Raw genomic sequence first — 22,412 nt, 5'->3', positions numbered from 1 at the left:
GCAGGTGAGAGGCACAGAGATCTGCTAGAAACGCTGGGCCTAACCTCTTCTCATAGATCATGAGCTTTCCAAAGTAAAGTCTGTGTCTAATTACATTTTTAAAAATAAAAATGAGAGGAGCTCTTTATAAAATGTTTTCGCAGTACTAACAAGTACAAAGAAGAAAGCAACGAATTACTCCATGTTGTACCATCAAGTTAAAAAAAAAGCTGTAACATTTGGTGTATGACATTCCAGACCTCTTATATAAGCATGTACAAGATAGAAAAATGGACAGATGAATGGATGGATGGTTGCTATGGATGGATAAATGAACAAATGGATGATTGAGAGGGGGAGGAACGAAACAAAAAACAACAAAAGAAGAAAGGAAGGAGGGAGAAAAAAACAAAGAGAAAATAAAACATACGAGAATTGAATCATATTGTATTTGTTATTTTAAATGATAGAAATATACTTCAATTTAATAGAAGAAATACAAACTGAAATGAACTGAAGGAAGTGCTAAACTTCAAATAAATGTTTCACACACCTAATTAATTTATTAATTACTCTATATTAACTATTCATTTTGGTATAGATTGATTCATTGCTATGAAAGATTTAAGCAGCTGTTACCTCTCTTATGTGTCTTCCTTTCTTACCTTCTCTACATTCTGATTTTGTTGGTTATATAATTTTTACCACATAAAATTTTTAATAACATTTACATAAATTGCTATGATTGTAATTCTTCCAATTGTTTATATCTTTATCTAAATATATTTTATGTTCAACACCAATTTCACCAAAGCTGATCCATTTCCGAATTCTTGATTTACCACTTGGTGATATTTTGAACTAGGATGCTGCTATGACAAAATTTCCAGTTTTTGCCGTTGTCTTAGTGGACAGGCTGCATGTAGCCAGAAAACAGGTGTCACAAGACTGATAGGTAGAAAAAAACGAGACAGCATTGGTAAAACTGTTGCCAGTTTTACTTGTACATCAAGTACAAGAATCTGGATAATCTGGAAGGCCAATCAAGTACTTACCAACATTAAAGCTCTAAGAGAAACTGTTAGAAAGAATGTCAGTGGTTGTTAGCATTTACTTGTAATACATTTGTTTTTTTTTTTGCACACATACACAAAACGTTGACCCCGAACAACACAGGTTTGAATTGCATAGGTCCACTTCTAAGTGGATTTTCTTCTGCCTCTGCCACCCCTAAGACAGGAAGACCAACTCTTCTTCTTCCTCCTCTACTTCTGCCTACTCAATGTGAAGATGATGAGGATGAAGACCTTTATGATGATCCACCTCCTCTTAATGAATAGTAAATACATTGCCTCTTCCTTGTGATTTTCTTAACAACTTTATTTTCTCTAGCTTACTTTATTGTAAGAATACAGCATATAATATATTTAACACAAAATATGTGTTTACCTACATAATTAACAGCAAGCTATTAGTAGTTTTGGGGAAGTCGCGTTATATAAGAATTTCTGACTGCACAGGGAGTCAGCACTCCCAACCCCCGCATTGTCCAAGAGTCAACTGTTTATGAAGTCTTGGTGTACAAGTAACAGAAAACTGTGTATCCTGCTTAAAAACAGACTTTTATAAAGAATAATCAGGAAGGTGAGGAGGATACAGGGCTTTGGAGGGAGTCAGTGGAATAACTACTCAACTGTGGAAAATCTTAAGGAAAGGAGGATCTTGAATTTGATTTTTCCAGTATGTGAGGGTGCAAGTTTGGCAAGAAGAAAGGTGGGCCAACTGGGTGCGAGGCTTAGAAGGAAATGACAAAAAGTAGTCCCCAACCAGCAGAGAGTGAGCTCTTTGCGGTGTGTTTGTGACATCCAAAAGCCTCAACTCATGCTCTGACCCCAATGCATCTTGACATTTGCAATTAATCTTTGTAACCTTTAGGTCCTCACCTGTTAAATGAGGATAATACTTCTAATGCACAACCAAATAACTTATAGTTATTTGAGATTGGAAACACTTGGTAGTTTCTAGATGTCCATATAAGAGTAATGTTACCATTGTTATTACTTCTTGGTGGTTGCAGAGGCCAAGAGAAATGCCCAGGACATGTGATACATAGTCTGGGAATCCATGCCTAAGCCTTTCTGCAGGCTGCTGCTCTGCTGAGGACATGGTAAGGCAGGCTAACACATTTCAGGCCATCTTGCACTTCCTGTCAATCTCTTGGTACTGCAAGTTGCCAAAACTCTCTTTAATCAGTTACATTGTCCCCTTATTAGTCACCATCCTTTGGTAAGCTGGGCCCTCTGTCATTGCAGCTCCTTTGGACTACTTGGCCATACCATATGATCATATGGTATAGAAGCTGTAAAATTTTGTACAAGATTTAAGCTATATCGCTGTTTCCCTTAGTGAATTTCACTATCCTAACTGAATTCCATACATTGTCTACCCTCCAGTACCAGCAAAATTTAAAGCTAACTCTGTTACCCACAACCATAGTCACTGTTAAGTTTATCCAGATATGTGCGTGTATGCATAGAAAATATGTTTACTGATTGTACCATATTTTAAGTTCCAAATGGAAACCTTGGAGGCGGAAAATGAATTCATCTCATACCCTAAATATTGCTCCAAATCCAGCCATCAAAGGCATAATTTTCAGCAAATTATTACATGCCAAAGATCTGCCTGTATTCTCTAAAGAACACAAATGAGCACTTTGGTTTCCAGAATAACAGTATAAGCTTTAGAATGATCACTAGACAAATGTGTTTCACTTACTAGAGAGAAAATTACTATTCTCCACATTTTTTCCTTGAAAACAGTTTTCCATAATAAGACATATTTGTTTCAAACAAATAAGAAATGAAATGCAGTGTGGGCGGAAGTGACAGAAAAGGTTCATTGAGCCCACTTCAGAAAGGGCAAACTCACAGAGCCGGTAAGCTCAACGTGGTAAGTGTGAAGTTCATGTAAAATGGGCAACTGTTCCTGAATGGAAACAAGAGTTGGTCTAACCTGTTCTTGGAGACTTCTATCTTCATGAGAGAAGCAAGTGTATTCTGGACTTTGATTCAGGCTCCCCTGGATTAATAGGATCAGGGATAGGGGTGTGAAGAAAGGAATACTGAGGACCTAGAGAAGACTGGGTACTTCTGGCCTGTTGATCTCCAGGAGATGCCAAGACCTTACACTACAGGACGATTTCCATTTGCTAAATGCAATTATCTTTTGCATATTTTATGTCTCAATATTTCTACTTTAATCCTGTTGCTGTTCCTTAGTACTGAGAGGCCATTTAGACAGAGAGATTAACTGAAATGGCATTGCACATAGATAGCTACAGTTTCTCCTCTCTGCCTTTGTGTGCTTTTTGTGTATCATATTTTCAACTGGATTTCAGAGTTGTCAGCAAGACTGAGGGGTTGTGCCAAATGCGTCCTCCTCTGTGAGGCTGTTTGAGCAACAGCAGCTATGGCAGCAACAAGTAGACAACATATTTGAGACAGGAATCCTCATTCACATGCGTCTTTAGCATTGAAGGCTGACCATATGCAACACAAAAAGGACTTTGGCAATAAGCTTTTTTTCTGCCTACTAGGAAGTAGGTTAAGACCAAAATGTCCTTTTGCTCAGCTTCTCCAGATAGCTGAAGTTTGAAAATGAATATCAGTATGAAGTTGGGCTCTTAATTTTAAGCCACACTACATATTTATAAATTGGCAAAACTCTTAACAGTTCAACCTTCAGTCCTAGAGCAGTTGCATGGGTGCTTTTACCAGACTTTAGTTTCAAATTTCAGACTGATGAAAGCTTCTGAGACAGAGAAATTTTATTTGTCTACATTGTACCAAACCATAGAATTTTCTCCAACTTCTTCAAAGAACCCAAAAGAACAAAAACAACCACACATGCGTGCACATGTAAACACACAATGAAAGAGAAAGAAACGTAAGTCAAAATACAGCAGGATTCCTTAAGAAGTTTTTGTTTTTATTTTTTTAATTATGAAATATTCCTTAAAAGAAAACAATTTTTTCAAGTTAGTTCCAAGACATCTAAACAGCTGCCTTCTAAACTATACCAGTGGAAATTAGCATGCCTATTTGTAAAATGGATCAAAAATCTCAGTAGATGTTTAACAATAATTGTAAAGTACTAACAGCTGCATCACTGACTTTAGAAGTAAGGAAAACACCTTGTAAATTATATAGATTTGAGCTGAAGCGACCCCTTTCTCACTGATAATTAAATCCCAGTATAGTTTGGTATCACATCTTTTATTCATGAAGTTGTCTTTGGAAAACCCTACTTTAACAACATATAACAGATCTACAGAGCATTAAAAATGAATGCCACTCAGTAGATACAAACATGTCTGACAGATCAGATTGAGACAGAAGCCTGTTCATCACAGCACACTAGGGGTTTAAAGATGCCTATTATGGAGCCGGCATGAACACATTTCCTCTATCAGAAGAACATTTCTATGACAACTGCGACAGAACTTGTGATACTGGGAGTCATCCTTTCTTGAGGAAAGACACTCTTTCATTTGGGTAGTTAGCCCACCATGAGCTGCTGTACCCTTCCCCTTTTCTGGGTAGCTCCACTTCATTCATTTCAATATCAACCACTATATCCAAGTTCCTTAGCTTAATGTTGCTAAAGTTGCACATAAAACTCTATTCCCATTATCAGCCACATAAAAAATGTTAAAAGCAGATCCGTTTGATAGGATCTGACAATATGGCAAGTAGCATACTTGATACTCTCAGGATTCATATTAAGAAATACATGCAGATTCGCTGAGAAAAAGAAAAAAAACAAAGACCAAATACACTATCTATTTACATGAACTGTAGCTTGCACTCGGGGACAGTAGTTATTAAAATAGGTAACAGAGGACAATGTTCAAATTCCCAAAGCACTGCTTTCCACGACACGAGACAAATTTCTCAAATGCATTCTCTAGTATGTGGTAGGAGAAAGAATGTCAAGGTTCTTGTTAATAATTCCAGAAATGAATGTAGCCATCCGAGATGCTTTTTACAGGTCAAAAATGAGAAAAATGACGTAGACAAAGACATGGAAGTGGAGATGGTAGAGAACAAGTACTTAGTTTGAGGAGGACTTCTTAGCTATAAGGTCTTCGTCATTATGTATTATCATGTAACTCTTCACTGCATATGACTTTTCACGAGGAGGCCAAATTGGCACCTTTGTCAAGACTGCAAAAACCTTTGTTTCACAGCATCATTATTTTTTCAATTTGTCTCATTAGTGATAATTAATTTGAGAGTAAGTTACTACATAAAACATATATACATATGCATGTGCATACAATTTCTTAAAATGCATCGATATTTCCCATTTCCTCCAGCAGAGGTCAGAAAATAGCAATACAGGAATATGAAAATCTATGAACCAAGAGAGTATTTTAGAATGATCTTCTCAAGATAATATTATAAAGGGGTTTGTTAATTGTTCTTGTTTATCTATATTTTCTAACCATATTTTTACAATAAATATGCTTTACTTCTGTCATAATTAAAAAGCAATAAGACATATTTTAAATATAAAGAGCATTATTGGTATATGCATTTACCCTGTATTAAGGACAGACTATGGCTTAATTACTTGTATTTTCCTAACTGCACATAGAGTAATGGAAATAGTGAAAAAGCAACACATTTGGCCATCACTGTGAAATATCATTTAAGTGTAACATCATTCCTGGAATTGATGACTCAGCAATTTCTTTCAGACAAGGGACTTAATGTCAGGACAAAACAAAGCATCCCGGACATAGCTCTGAGCTGACAATAATCTCTGCACATACAAAGACAGGCAAGTGAATATAATCTCTGGTCATCTTTGACTGGAGAAATTTAAAGATCCTAGTGTTCTGAGAAGTCAATCTCTGCAAGCTTTACAGGTAGAATAAGACATAAGAAATTGGTCAAGAAAACCTATATTTAAAAAAACAAAGAACCCAACAAAGGGTGTTAAGAACTGTTGATTGATGTTCAACAAATCACATTATCACCATGGTAGATTTTCATTTCTAATTCATGTGCCTCTTTTTCTCCTAGACACATAGGGAAGGAAGGTGGAAAGGCTTATAATATAAAATTTGATATTTTTAGTAGAGACGGGGTTTCGCCATGATGGCCAGGCTGGTGTGGAACTCCTGACCTCAGGTGATCCACCCGCCTCGGCCTCCCAAAGTGCAGGGATTACAGGCATGAGCCACTGCACCCGGCCAATATAAAATAAAATTTGAAGGTCAACCCAAACATTTATTTATAAATTAAGGAAAACTTTTACCCACATTGTACCAAATTAAGTAGCTGCTTAGTTCCCATTTTATTAAATGTTTCATGATTTATGGTCAGTTATTTGTCTCGATATTATCACTCACAAATAATATAAAGATGTCAAAATTGTTATATAAATCAAAATTGACTGTTGCTAGCTTCTTCTGTCTTCTAGGGGATGTTTTCTACCAATGAAGAATAAGTTCCTATGCTGCTTACTTCCACCTACAGGAGCAAGTGAAGATGAGAGAGGAAAGACCAAAACTGAAAACCTCTGCCAGTTCTTCCATGGGACTCCTGGATGGGACCCAGATTAGGTGATTGTTCGATTGTCAAGAGAACATGAGTGACTTTGTGGACCAAGATGAGGATGCTGGAAAAACAGAGGAGCAGGGAGATGTGAAGAGAGTCTGAGGACCAGCAGCATGGTGGGAGACTGGAATCTGCAGACAAATGTGACCAGTGAGAAATCCTCAGGGGATGCTTTGATCTAAGAGGTTATTAGAACGAATGTCCAACATTCAGTTCTAATCTGTTTGTATTTCTGCAAATTTAAGAGCTTCCCCATCCCAACTCCATTGCTCAAAACTTCAGTCAATTTTGCTTTTCACACAGCTTATGGTGGTCTGAGAAAAATCAAGACAAAGAGGTGAGTGTGAACCCAGGTTGGCATAAGCAAAGAGAAGAAAAGAGTCACAGGCCATGAGATGTGAATGAACATAGGTATCATGGAAACCAGAACCATGAGCCACAAATGATCACAGGAATGAGAAGCCCAGTAAATTCACAGAAATCTTGGGGAGAACAATGAAGCTTCCTTGCAAAAGACAGGATCTGGGACTTGAACCACTTTGATGTCAATCTCCAAAGAAGAATAACTTTAGCTGATATATAGGCCACAATGATAAAATGTAAGAATATTCCATTAGGCATATTGCAAATACTCTTTACAATGTGCAGTCAAGGGCAGCATTTTAAAAACTTTGCACAGGTTTTTGTATAATATAAAAGAGTTCCAGGTATTTACATAGATATTTAATAAATAAAGCACAAATGTTTGTTCTCTATGGGTTTTGTTAAACATTTTACCACGTGGACGATACCACTTCATCAATAACCTTTCTAAATAGGTTTAGAATTTCCACCTAATTCCCCTTTGATAATAGCAAATGAATCTCAGAGTGGCTGAAATACCATTATAAAATACATTTGCATCGTCCAGAAATATAGAAGATTCTCTGAAAGAATGATCTGGAATTTGTATAAGGAAACATCTGAGAGAAGTTTTCAAATCCTTCAAAGTCTGGCCTGATCTTACCTTTACATGGTGGATCAGACGCTCAACCTCATTCACTTTGTAGGTCTCCAATCCTAGCTCCTTGGCTAATCTCAAGATACGATTCTGGGTTGGTCCAACATAGGATCCTCCAAGGTCCACGTATTTAACCTTTTGGTTCTGTTTTCCCCATAGGAAAAAATAAAAAAAAACTGTAAAAAATGTGTAAAATAGCAAAAGACAGTCCTGAATAAGCAAATAGACATTTCACAAGTTATAGATACAACTTAAGGTATATCCATGAAAAATTAGATTTTGTTCTCAACTCTACTTCATTCACATGACTTAGTTATTAAATCAATCTTTAATTTAAAGCAAAATTGATTGAACGCTGAATAGGCAAGAGCTTCTAAACCTCATCATTTTCAATATACTATAACGTGGTTTGGTTTTTAGTGCTTTGAATTTGTGAGCTGTGAATTGATGAATCTCCTTACTCAGTACTTCAGGTAAACGTTGAGGGGACTAACGCTAGAGAAAAAGCAAGAAAGAAAACGATCACTTCTTATGTGATTTGTTAATCCAGACATTTGAAAATAGCACTAGGGAATATTTGATCATAATTTGGACTTTGAAATTGCTTTTATGTTTTATAGTATATTTACATAGTTTTGAATTGGCTTCATTTCCAATGACTGAGAGGCAACCTTTGAACAATAAAATGAGTAGAAAAGTTTCCTATTTCTGAGTATGTCTAAGAAAAACCAGGTTCTTACTAGTTAGAAGCACTAGAAATGGTCCTTCTTTTCTGTTTTTGTTTATTTGCTTATTTTTTGTCTAGCTTCCCACTCACCCCTGAAAAATGCAATTTTCACAAGGCATCTTTGTTTTACTCACTAAAGTATTCCAAACACCCATAGCAGTTGTCCAATACATTTTCTCAAATAAATGAGAGAAAGATGTTTTTAAAAATTCAGCACCTAATTGTACTAAACCAGCTTCTTTATGTAAAAGGCACTCTTATATGCTGTATTTTTCAAGGAATATGAAGATTTCAAGAACTGGGGGAGATAAGATGTACACAGGCAAAAACCTGTACCGCAACATATAATAATTGTCCTTGTATGGAACAGGTAAGTGGCATTAACACAGAAGAAAGGCAAGTAGCTTTTGATTGGAGTAGGAAGGGATGATATCCCGGAAATGATGCGAAGATTTTGCCATACGATGAAGGCAAAAAGAGATATTTGAGGAACACATAATAGCAAAAACAATGGCCAGTAGACAAGAAGGGCTAGACCAAGTCTGGAGGCCTGTATGAAATCACAAATAACTAGGTTAGGGGGTGTATGTCATGGTCAATAACAGGTAAAGCTTTCAGGCTTATCTGAGCCTCTGGCTCTCAAGATTGGTAAGGTGCCCTCTTATGCCTCCTATGGCACCACTGCAAGCTGTCACTCACTCTCATTGTAGCATTTTCCTTGATAAGCTATAATTAGGCAATTACAACAGTCAGTGTCCCCCTGGGAGACTGTAAAGTCTGTGGAGCAAGGCCATTCTGGGGGGATTACTATGCCTGACTCATAGTAGGTACTCAGTAGATATTGTTGAGGACAAATTTAATTACAAAGGAGATGACTCAAAGTAAAGAATGAGTACAGAGGGCTAGCAAGATGGTCGAATAGGAACAGCTCTGGTCTGCAGCTCCCAGTGAGATCAATGCAGAAGGCGGGTGATTTCTGCATTTCCAACTGAGGTACCTGGCTCACCTCGTTGGGACTGGTTAGACAGTGGGTGCAGCCCATGGAGGGCGAGCCTAAGCAGGGTGGGGTGTTGCCTCACCTGGGAAGTGCAAGGGGTTGGGGAATTTCCTCCCCTAGCCAAGGGAAGCTGTGAGGGACTGTGCCATGAGGAACAGTGCACTCCGGCCCAGATACTATGCTTTTCTCATGGTCTTCACAACCCACAGACCAGGAGATTCCCTTGGTCCTATGCCACCAGGGCCCTGGGTTTCAAACACAAGCCTCCATGGCCATTTCGGCAGACACTGAGCCAGCTACAGGAGTTTTTGTTTGTTTGTTTGTTTGTTTTTTCATATCTAAGTGGTGCTTGGAACACCAGTGGGACAGAACCATTCACTCCCCTGGAAAGGGGGCCGAAGCCAGGGAACCAAGTGATCTAGCTCAGCGGATCCCACTCCTGCACATGTATCCCAGAACTTGAAGTATAATTTTACAAAAAAGAATGAGTACAAAGCATCAGATATATATCATTGATGAATCCTTCCAAAAGAAGAACTGTGAGTCAGAATTGTATACGTCTTATCTCTCTGGAAATGAAAACACTCTGTAGCATCTATGTCTATTATTCGTATCTTGAGTGTATGGAAGTAGGGCATTTCCTTGCAGAGAAACTTGCTTTGCTTAACTTTGTGTTTAAATAGAAAATCATCAATTTTAGACAACAGTGTCAGAATTGAAACAACTAACTAACAATTAAAATAAGAGTATTTATAAATTGGTAAATAATTCTTTAAAAAATATAAAAATTAGCTGAAGCAAAAACAAGAAGGAAAATTAGGCAGGTAAAAGTTTAGTTTACGTGAATAAATAAAAACACATCCATGTTCATGGATTGGGAGAATTAATAATGTAAAATGTCCATACTACCCAAAGTGATCCATAGATTCAGTGCAATCCCCATCAAAATGCCAATGTCATTTTTCACAGAAACAGAAAAAACAATCCTTAAATTCATGTGGAATTACAGAAGACTACAAATAGCCAAAACAATCTTGAACAAAAAGAACAAAGGTGAAGGCATTATACTACCCAACTTCAAAATATATTATGAAGCAATTTTAATCAAAACAGTATGCTACTGGCATAAAAACAGACTCACCAACCAATAGAACAGGATAGAAAGCTCAAAAATAAACCCACACATTTACAATCAATTGAGTTTTGATGAAGATTCCAAGAACACACAATGGGGAAAGGACAGTCTATTCAATAAATGGTACAGGAAAAACTGGCTATCCACATGCAGAAGAATAAAAATAGGCCCTTACCTTATACCATATACAAGCACCATACACAAATAATCAACTCTAAATAGATTAAAGACTTAAACATAAGACCTGAAACTGCAAAATTACTTGAAGAAAACAAGCGGAAAGCTCCATGACACTAGTCAGGGAAATGATTTTTTGGATATGGCCCTGAAAGATCAGGAAAAAAAGCAAAAACAGACAAATGGAATCGCATCAAACCACAAAGCTCCTGCACAGCAAAATAACAATTAATAAAATAAACCGACAACCCACAGAGTGCGAAAATATATTTGCAAGCCATACAGCTGATAAGAGGTTAATATCCAAATTATATAAGAAACTCAAACAACTCAATAGCAAGAGACAAATAACCAGAATTTTTAAAAATGGGCAAAGGAACTGAACAGACACTTCTTAAAAGAAGGCATGCAAATGGCCAACAGGTTCATGGATAAAGTTCAGCACCACTAATCATTAGGGCAATACAAATTAAAACCAAAATGAGATATTACCTCACACCTGTTAAAATGGCTTTTATCAAAAAGATGAAAAATAACCAGTGTTGTCAAGGATGAAGAGAAAAGGAACCCTTGTACACTGTTGGTGGGAATGTAAATCAGTACAGCTATTACAGAAAACAGTATGGAGGTTCCTCAGAAAACTAAAAATAGAACTACCATATAATTCAGCAATCCTATTTTTGGGAATATATCCAAAAAAACTGAAATCAATATGTCGAAGTGATATCTGCACATCCATGTTCATTGCAGCATTATCTACAGTAGCCACGATATGAAATCAACCTAAGTGTTGTCAGTGGATAAATGGATGAGGAAGACATGGTATATACCCACAATGGAATACTATTCAGCCTTTAAAAAGAAAGAAATGTCATTTGGGACAACATGGATGAATTTGGAGGACATTATGCTAAGTGAAATAAGCCAGGCACAGAAAGACTTATAAGTGGAATCTAAAACACGTTGAATTCATAGAAGTAGGGAGCAAAATGAAGATTATCAGGGGCTGGGGGGTAAGAACTGAGGGAATGAGGAGCTGCTGGTCCAAGGTACAAAATTTTAGCTAGACAGGAAGAATAAGTTTTGAAATCCATTGCACAGTAACTGTAGTAATAATAATGTATTGTATATTTCAAAATAGCAAACAGTAAATTTCAAATGTACCACCACAAAAAATGTCAAGAAAGTGAGGCGTTGAATATGTTAATTAGCTTGATTTAATCACTCCACATTGTATACATATGGTGAAAACATCACATTGTACTCCATAAATGTAATACAAGTATGACTTGTCAATTAAAAATAAAATAAAATTTGAAAAGTAAATTTAAAAATGGGAGAAAGTCTCTCCAAAAAAAGTTTAGTTTGTATGATTGGAAAGATTGTGTTGGTGTAAAGGAAGCCTTGAAGTTAGGAGTGGAAAGTACAAATAATTATGTTATTTTTCTTCCTATTTCACACACATACACACACACACACACAGAGAGAGAGAGAGAGACAGAGAGGAACACACATATCTGCCCACTTCCCTCTTAATCCTAACTCTATGAGGCAAATATCAAGAGATAAAAAGACAAAAAGGACCAGAAGAATTGAAAGGAAGGCAAACTGGGAGAGAGGCTGTAAAGAATGTTTCAGAGTTATTTTCACCCTCTCAGAGTCAAATGAAATTGAAGATTTTTTGGGGAAAAACCAAAAATGAAGCCCCAAATTCAACTTCAGTCCCATATTTGTCCACCGGATTCTTAATGTCTTACCCTAAGAGTGTAAGTCCTGCCTCCCACACGGTCCCGGGCTTCCAGAACAACCACATTCAGTCCAGAGTCATGCAGAAGTTTGGCTGCTGCCATACCTGGGAGAAAAGACAGTAAGACATCAGGATCAAATATTTTACAAGGATGCCAGACAAGCTCCTCATGCTAACAGCCAATGAGAAAAGTCCATGCTGGCTGAAGTACACAATCTATTGTTACATTCAACTTACAAGTGGATACGGTTTGTCAATAGAGGCCCAGAGTCTGATGTTTCTGGAAACAACAAAAGGAATTTCATTTTTTGGTAAATTTCTCAAATCTTAAACACATCCTCTGTCACTATAACAAAATGTCTATTTTAATGACTAAATTGTATGTCTGATAATATAAATGAGAACACAAGGCCATGCTCAAGAGAAATATATGAGTCACAGACACAGGACCAAGTCCAGTCACTGCCCTCATTCTCAGGGTGAATATGAAAAACCGGTAAACTGAGGGACAGTGGGCCTTCAAAGCATGTGCCAGGAACTGGGATTTACTATTAAAGTTGGACTTTTAGAAGTTGACGTAAAGTTTCAAAATCAAGGCCATAAAATTCGACCCCTTGTGCATCTTGATTTCCTGATGTGACCCCTCACTGCAGAATGAAATAATTCCATTCATGACTAATTTAACTATTAATTTAGTCAAAAATATTTAGTGAATGCCTATTACATTCTCACCACCACGAATTTAGCTCTTAAAAAAATCCCACAGCTTTACTGAGGTAAATGTACATGCAATAAACTTTACCCACTGTGATGGTTAATTTTAAGTGTCAACTTGACTGGATTGTGGGATATCTAGACGGCAGGTGAAGCATTGTTTTTGGGTGTCCCTGTGAGGGTGTTTCCAGAAGAAACTGGCCTGGGAGTCGGCAGACTGGGAGAGGAAAACGGGCTCTCAATGTGGGTGGGCCCCATCCAATCCAATCGGCTGAGGCTCTGCTGGGACAAACAGGTGAAAGAAGAGGGGACTCTCTCTCTCTTTGCCCTCACTCTCCCTTCCGGAGCAGGATGCTTGTTCTCCTCCTGCCTTTGGACATCAGACTCCAGGTTTTGGACTCTGAGGCTTGCACCAGTGACCTCCAGGGGGCTCTCGGGCTTTTGGACTCGGACTGGGAGTTGCACCATTAGCGTCCCTGGTTCTGAGGCCTCCAGAGCAAGAAAGCTTCTCCCATGTTCCAGCTCATAGTCAGCTATCATGGGGCTCCTCTACCTCTGTGATGGTGGGAGCCAATTCCCCCAGTAAATGTATTCTTCCATGTATCCTGTTGGTTCTGTCTTTCTGGAGAACCCTGACTGATACATCCATTAATGCAGAGTTCAATACGTTTTGACAAAGGACAAAGCATAGCGTGGAGTACACGTATAAAGTTTGGGGTACTAATCCATTCTGGATGTAGTTTTTGACCTCAAAGCTCTTAAAATACTGTATTTTTTACAAAGCACTCTTATAGAATTTAGCAAGTTTTCTCAGAGAACAGAAACCTGGTGCTCTTCCCATGATGAGTGGGCTGAATGTGCTCAGTTCCAATTACCTTACTCATCTGCTTTATGAGACCAAATATTAAGGCCATGCCAGATGCTCTTGTGCCTTACATAAATAAAATTGCTTCTATCTTGTCTTTCAAAAATAATAGTTCTGTGCCTTTTAGACCCCACTACTGCAAAATTAAAAAGATTCCTATAAAATAGCTAATACTCATATTATATTGGGTTCTGTTTTAATAAATTAATTCAACGAACTTCTACAACCCCGTGAGATAAGTACTGTTGACATTCCCATTTTATGGCCGAGAAAATCGAAGTCCAAAGAGATGTCCAAGGTCGCATAAGGAGTAGGTGACAAAGTCAGTTTAACTGCAGTATCTGTATTCACAGTCATTATACAACATTGTCTTCCCCGGACCCCCATGGCCATCCTCTTCATTGATGGCATCTTCCAATTTTTGCTACAGGGAGAAATTACACTTCAAAAGATATTTCTCACTTTTTTGGATCAACTTGTTTTTAAGACACACCTGCATGTTGTGGTTTATAAGAATCCATATAACATAAAATATGAGCCCACATTAAAAACCGTAATGAAAAGCCAATGCTTCAGTCACCGTCTATCAGTGATCTTAAAGGAGGAATTCCCATTTTTTAGAGAGACTGATTTGACATTTCATTATTTGAGTTAATCCATCTTCCCATCCCTGTCACTGGGGGCAGAGCCAATGCTTCCAGTTGCTGATGGGGTAACAGTTCCAAAGTCCATGAACCCCGTGCAGTGTACACAAGCATTGCACAACCCTGATTTAGGAATACAGGGCACAGGATTTATAACCCCAGTTTCCTAATTTTACGTCTATAAGGAAAAAAAAAACCACTTCTATTTAAATTCAAAATTACAAACAATACAAAGACATTTTTCTCATCAAGCATCAGTTCAACAAATGAAATAACAGGCAGTTATAGCAACAGCTGTTATCACTGAATTTAGATAAACCGCTTGAGTATGCTGAGGTTTAAACAAAAGGGTTCAGAAGGAAATACAATGTCACTTGTATACACTAAGCATTTTGTATTCCACAAAAGGTACTGCCTTTTAGTAAATGCATTTACCCAATAATATCAGATGCTAAATATGAACAGTTATTAAAACAAAGGGCTTATCAAATCATTGAACAGAGCTCTCTATGCTCATGTACCTTAAACAATTATAAATAGAAAATTATAAAAATATCTTTAAAAAAGGCAACACAAAAATGTGTTACTGGAAATAACTTACAATTTAGCTCACTAATGTTCATAGGGGGTAGTCAAGAGGCTTTTTGGAAATCAACTGACAGAAATTGATCTGAAAAAAAAATTGGTCCAAATATCAGTGGCTTAGGGAAGTCACTGCAATTTAGAAGGTTAGGGTACATAGGAAACTGAGTTGGAGACTGGTCAAGAGGTGATTAAGATTGTTTAGAAGAGGTAGCTCAAAAGCCTCCCTCAATGATGAATTATAAAAGGACTAATGATTTGACTGCTCAATGACAATTAACTCTACAGAGCATCCCTCACTTACAAGACAGTTATTTCCCAAGAGTTCTTTTCTATGTTGGTTGTTTGGAACTTTTAACACATTTTGCCATAGAAACAAAAATAGGAGAGATGATATATCCTCTGGGAAGTATGGAAATTTTCAAGTGCAATATTATTGCAAAAAAAAGGTACAGTAGCAGAAATACATTTGCCCTAAAAACATTAGGCAATGTAATTGCCACTATTTTAACATTTATGCAATAATCTCCTGATAAAATGCAAGTAACAATTTGTTTGTTAAAAATGAAAATACCGGCCAGGCACGGTGACTGACGCCTGTAATCAGCACTTTGGGAGGCCGAGGCAGGCGGATCACCTGTGGTCAGGAGTTTAAGACCAGCCTGGCCAACATGGGGAAACCCCGTCTCTACTAAAAATATGAAAATTACCCAGGCGTGGTAGTAGGCGCCTGTAATCCCAACTACTTGGTAGACTGAGGAAGGGAGAATTACTTGAATCTGGGAAGCAGAGGTTGCAGTGAGCTGAGACCATGCCACTGCACTCCAGCCTGGGTGACAGAGTGAGACTCTGTCTCAAAAAAAAAAAATTAAAATACCCACAGTAATAACAACCACCATCATAATGCATGAAGTACTTTGGTCTGCGTGATGTGCTTTACACAAAAGCTCAACTGATCCTTATCACAATGCTGAGGAATATTATTATCCTCATTTTAAAAAGAAAAAAATGGCAGCTTAGAGACATTCAATGACTTAACTGTAGGTTATACAATTAGTAAGTGGCAGAGTCAGAGTTCAACCCAAAACCTGAACTCTTAACCACTACCCTTGGACAAAAAAGAAAAAATTTAAAACACAGTAACTCTACATATACGCTGATTGATATACAGTGTCTTAAAACATTCTGCTATCTGACTAAATATAAGAATCTTAAATACCAGCTTTTCTCACAGATATTTAACTTTGCAAACAATTTAGGAGCAAGCTTATCATCACTTCATCTTTTCAAAAACCTAATGACACTTGAATTTAACATGCAGTATCAATTATAGTCTCACAAACAAATGGTAATTTGGCACTTTCAGAAGCAGTCCTTATGTCCCCATGACAGGCCCTTGGATGAATAATCATAGCACAACACACACAAATAATGGTAGACTAATATTTACTATTATGAAATTATACAAATATTGCATCTCTCTTCTGAGAAGTTTACTTGGAAAAGTTTTCGTAAAAGTGACGACAATCTCAATTACAAGTAGACACCTAAATTATTTTAAATACTTAGAAATCAGTGATGTGCAACATGATTAGCATTCTGCAGTTTTAGTTTTTTGCCAAGGAAAATGGCCCAAGTTAGATGCTGTAGGAGACTGGGAAATACACAGTGGCGGTAACACACAAGTGCCCTCTCTATAGTGTCTTAAGGGCAGTTAGAGGAGCCAGAATGCAAAGCGAAGGGTAAAATCAAAATCACCACCTGCCTCATGCTTGGCTTTGTCAATCTGTTTCACACTCTTCCTATCAAACTTTGGTATTTAACAAAACTTTTTAAAAAAATAAAAATGCAAAGTTAATAGTCCTGAAAACACTACATAAGAACTCTTTCCCAGTTTAAAGTTATAAAAAGAGAGAGACGGAATCACGTTAACCAAAACTGACAATGAAATTCACTACACCTCAAAGAATCCCTGCTGTAATCCTGGTGAACTATATAGGCATTCCTTTGGGATTTTTTTTTTTCCTGTTGTTGTTGTTGTCATGTTTGTTTTGTTTTGTTTTGTTTTGTTTTGTTGAGACGAAGTCTCACTCTGTCACCCAGGCTGGAGTGCAGTGACACAATCTCAGCTCACTGCAATCTCTGCCTCCTGAGTTCAAGTGATTCTCCTGCCTCAGCCTCCCCAAGTAGCTGGGATTACACGCAAGCACCACCACGCCCTGCTAATTTTTGTACTTTTTGTAGAGATGGAGTTTCACCATGTTGGCCAGCCTGGTCTCGAACACCTGACCTCAGGCGATCTGCCCGCCTCGGCCTCTCAAAGTGCTGGGATTACAAAAACCAAGAATATGCAAACATCCCTCATCACCTCTATCACTCTGACAAAGCAATGGTTTTATGAGAAAATTCTAAAAACCACCAAGTCACCTTCTGATCACATAACTGGAATTCTTTGATTTCTCTGAAGAGAATGCTTTCTAGTTATTTGACACAAACACACACAAAAAAGTCTGAGGTAAGGAGATAAATATCACCAATTTGACATTAAATTCATAAAAGTGGTTTTTGTAGGTAGAATTTAGATGTTAATTGTTGAACTTTTCAACACAGAGTAGCAAGGAAACCCTGAACAGTAAAGCCATCACTGAAAACAGCTAACATTTTGAGCATTGACTGTGTACCAGCCGCTATTCTAAGTGTTTTAAGAACTTATTTATCCTCCCAATAACTATGAGGCAGGCAGATATAGAAAATGAAGCATAGAGAGGCCAACTAATGTGCACAAGGGTCACACAGCTAGGAAGCAGCAGAACCAGTATTCAAATTCAGGCAACCTGACTCCAGATAACAAGCATGCCTTCACAGTGAACCACTGCAAATCTTCCCTTTAACATCACAGATCATACAAGCATCAGGGCCACTGCTAGCGCATTCATGCATGCCTTTGTGTAAATTGCAAGAAGGCACACACTCCTGGCTAGTAAATTTCCAAAACATGTCCTTACTTCAGGCGAATGCAGCTCACAAGGTGCATGCAAATAGCTTGGCTGGTAGAGTGGGGGGCTGCATTGCACCCCCCTTCCACTTCATCAGCCGAATGCCCTTGGGCAGGGCACCACCTGAACAGCTTATGCTGTGGCCTTGAAGCTCATAAAACTTTTATTTCCTGAACAATAAGAATTTAATTGTCTATTCTTTGTCTCCTCAATTATAGCACATGGTTGGCACTTACATGTTTGTAGAACGAATTTATTTAATACTCTTCTACAGAGATGACATTTGATTACTGAGTCAATAAATAAATAAATGGCTGTAGTGATCAGTGTCTGCATAAGTAAAGTATTTTAAATATAGTATGAGAAACTAAAATACTTAAGACATACTGAAACTGATTTCCTCTGGTCATCCAGAAATGGTAACATAAACTTTTGACTTTTTCAAAGGGAAAGAAAGACAGCCAGCCAATAATAATTACCATCTTACATTTGTACAGCATTGCACAGTTTCCAGCACTCACACACATTCAATCCTTAACAATAATGCCGTGAGTCTGGCATCGTTACTCCTATTTTGCGGATTAGTAAAAGGAGGTTCGGAGAGATTCAAGGGCCTGCTCACAGTTGTATGGCTAGCAATGGCAGAGCTAGGTCTGAAACCTGGTTCTGTTTCTGTGTCCTAATGTGTGTTGCCTCAGCCTTATTATCTCCTATAACATACAGAGATCCATGTTGCTAAAACAAAATTTTTGAAACATGCAGAGTTTTAAAATCAGAATTTTTAAATTAACTTTCTTGGAAAGAATATGTTGATAAAAATCATCTGGAGTCTATCAATGTCCAAAGCCTTGGGACTATATCATTAGAGGAATATTTGCAGGCATGTGGAACAATGCAGCATTCTCCAGGGCAGCCCCACTGAACTACATATTAGGGGGGTTTTGGCCAAACAGTTCCTCCTCCTTAAGTTCAAACTGGCTTCTCTTCCTGAGAATGCACCAGTCACAATTTTGGGGAAAATCTAAACAACACATGACATAAACCAAATATTGCAATGTGTACCATCATTTTGATCATTGAGAAGCAATGTTTAAGATGATGTTATTCACGTCTTGTCACCCAAAATGAAAACAAAAAAATAGACTGCAAGTCTTCTTGGAAACATGCTAACCTTTGCTCTATTTCCTCTAAGACAATCAAAATATATAACATAAAAACAAATGGCAATAGCTTGTAAAATAATGGAGACCTTTACTGAAGCCTCAGGCCGTGGGATGATTTATGCTCTTGAAAAAGATAAAAAACATCAAGCTTTAATAAGTTGCCATAGAAACCTTTCTCCAGATGCAGCCGCTTTGAGATACTAGAATGAGATTGCCTTCCAAGGTCTTTCAGAATATGTCTAAAACCATAAAAATTGTCTCTTCATCATACTTTATATGCAAATGATTGCATTTTCTAAAATGTCAGCAATCATAATGAGTCTTGTTTAATAACCAAGCTTTTGTCTCTACCTTTTGTTGTTTGAAAGGCGTTGACTATCTTTTATGTATTGTAATCGTGGTAGACAAAATTTGTTTTTGCTTTACCTCAACATAGTCTCCCATGAATAAAGGAATCAAACACAGAAATTACAGCTTTGTCTTTCTCGGGTTTGTGTGTTATATTATTCATTATAAAAACTGTTCAATAAAACTAAACTTTTAATTTACCTGCCTCAAATCCTTCTGGGAATTAGAGGAAGTGTGTATGAAAGAAATAAACATACACTCTTTCAAGAAAATTGTTTTTTTAAGTATAGAAGATAATTATATAATGCCATGATCATTTCCTTCTTTATTTTTAATTTTTATGTGTACATGGTAGGTGGATATATTTATGGGGCACATGAAATATTCTGACACAGGCATACAATGTGTAATAATCACATTGAGGTAAATGGGGTATCCATTTCCTTAAGCAATTGTACTCCCTCAGTTATTCTAAAATGCCATGATCATTTCTTTGATGGGGATCTGAGGATGAAATATTTCATTGCTATGATAGTAGCCTTCCTACGGATTACCAACACAGTTTTTAGAATCACAAACATCTTTAAGGAAGAATATAAAACTGAAGAGCTACCATTTCTGCTTTGGGTCACCCCCTCCCTAGATCCCATTCTGTGATAGGTGTTACAAATGTCATGAAGAGGGTTAGAGGTCTGCTATAGAGTACGTTGACTACCTCTCCAGGAAAACATCCCCTTTCACCAAAAAGGAGAAGATAGATTAGGAAATCTAGAAAAAGAGGACAAAATGTGGGAGTTACCAAAGAAAATAAATCTGGATGTGAGGTAATCAGTGATTGGAAGAAATAAAATTACAAAGGAGTCATTCAGTGATGTCAAAGGCTAGCCCTGCTTCCATCTTCTAGGAGCCTAGTGAGCCTGCCCCGACACGAACCTGTGAAACAAAGACCAAAGCAGTCAGCAGTGTACAAGGACCAGAACCAAATGAAAACACCACCTGGTCAAGAAGAAGGCAGAACTTTGCCCTTCCGTAGAAAAAGCTGTATGCCCAAAAGGCCACCTCCTGGCTGCATAACCTCAGACAAGAGTCCTCACCTTTCTGGGACTCACTTTCCCCATCCATAAAATAAGGTGATTAAATTAGGCCGCTTCCAGTCTGTGATCAACCTAAATGAGACAGGGTGGCAATGTCATAAAGCTGAGATTTCATTACAGAGGTAGTATCTTTATGAACTCAAAGCATCTAGCCCAAAGTCTGCCCTGTGGAGCTTAAAATTTGGGTGTCATCGATAGATGTGAATAAAAATATGTGATTTTTGTGTTCATATATGATAAGGAAATGCTGATTTAAACAAAGCTGTTTAGGGATAGATGTGCTAAGATAATTAGGGATGAAATGTCATGATGTCTGTGACTTACTTTGAAATGCATCAAAAATCAAAAGGGATTGATAGATGGAGAGAGGGATAAATAGTTGGATATACTGGAATAAAGCAAATATAGCAAAAACATTAATTGTGGAGTCTAGTTGGTTGGTATATGAGTGTTGACTGTACAATTCTTTGAAAAATTTCATAATAAGAAATTTCTGGAAAAAAGTTAAACTGGTTTCTATACTGCTGGACTTGTTCAGAGCCTCAAGTTAATATATCACATAATTCCATAAAGATACTATATACTATTTATATAATTTCTTAGTCTTTAATAACTTATTGGGCAACAGAGGATAAAAGCGATTCTCTTGAGGGCAGAAAGTTCTTATATTTTTTGAAAAACATACCTAAAGAAACTGGTCAATTTGGTCATTGTGGCTAAACCTGATGGTGGGATCCTTAGACTGATGTCCAAAACATGATGTGCCTCTAGAAAAGAACAAAGCCTAACAGAAAAGGCACCATGAAGGCAGGGAAGAGGGTAACTACAGGTATTTGGAAAAGGAGCTGCCTGGGGAGGTCACAAGTACATTTGGTACAGCCAAGTTACAAAAAAGTAGAAAATGATGGTCTGGGCGCAGTGACTCACGCCTGTAATCCCAGCACTTTGGGAGGCCGAGGCGGGCGGATCACGAGGTCAGGAGACGGAGACCATCCTGGCTAACACAGTGAAACTCCGTCTCTACTAAAAGTACAAAAAATTAGCCGGGCATGGTGGCAGGCGCCTGTGGTCCCAGCTGCTCGGCAGGCTGAAGCAGGAGAATGGCGTGAACCGGCAGGCGGAGGCTGCAGTGAGCCGAGATGGTGCCACTGCACTCCAGCCTGGGCGACAGAGCGAGACTCTGAGAAAGAAAGAAAGAATGAAAGAAAGAGAGAGAGAGAGAGAGAAGGAAGGAAGGAAGGAAGGAAGGAAGGAAGGAAGGCAGGCAGGAAGGAAGGAAGGAGGAAGGAAGGAAGGCAGGCAGGAAGGAAGGAAGGAAGAGGGAAGAGAAGGAAAAGGACAGGGAAAGTTTCCTTTTTTTCCTGGCAATGCAGTCTGACAGGATCACCCAGGCAAAGGTACACCAAAAGATGGGCCTGGGGGCAATGTCCTCAGCTAGAGCAAGGAGGAAGGGAAAGTTTGCTGCCACCTCTGAGGAGCTGGAGGATGGCCAGATGAGTACATTTGGGTAGCATGGTGTTGTTGAGTTGAATTGAGTACGCCTCAAAATTCATATGTTGAAGTTCCAACCCCTTAGAACCTCAGAATGAGACCTTATATGGAGATAGTCTTTACA

At 38.0% G+C, this 22,412-nt stretch overlaps 1 protein-coding gene across 1 annotated transcript in view; it reads right to left on the bottom strand.

Moving 5' to 3' along the window:
- MAOB (monoamine oxidase B) overlaps positions 1-22,412 on the bottom strand; it is a 123,042-nt gene that overhangs the window by 70,665 nt on the left and 29,965 nt on the right. Inside the window, exons 2-3 of the mRNA XM_033201218.1 lie at positions 12,402-12,496; positions 7,615-7,752 (exon numbers count right to left, since the gene is read on the bottom strand). Coding sequence (XP_033057109.1) covers positions 7,615-7,752; positions 12,402-12,496 — 233 coding nt within the window. The remainder of the gene's footprint in view (positions 1-7,614; positions 7,753-12,401; positions 12,497-22,412) is intronic.

Source organism: Trachypithecus francoisi, unplaced genomic scaffold, assembly GCF_009764315.1.
Source record: "Trachypithecus francoisi isolate TF-2019V2 unplaced genomic scaffold, Tfra_2.0 Lachesis_group6, whole genome shotgun sequence".
NCBI classification, from domain to species: domain Eukaryota; kingdom Metazoa; phylum Chordata; class Mammalia; order Primates; family Cercopithecidae; genus Trachypithecus; species Trachypithecus francoisi.
Note: the sequence above shows the minus strand (reverse complement) of the source record. Positions and strands in the feature narration are given on the sequence as shown.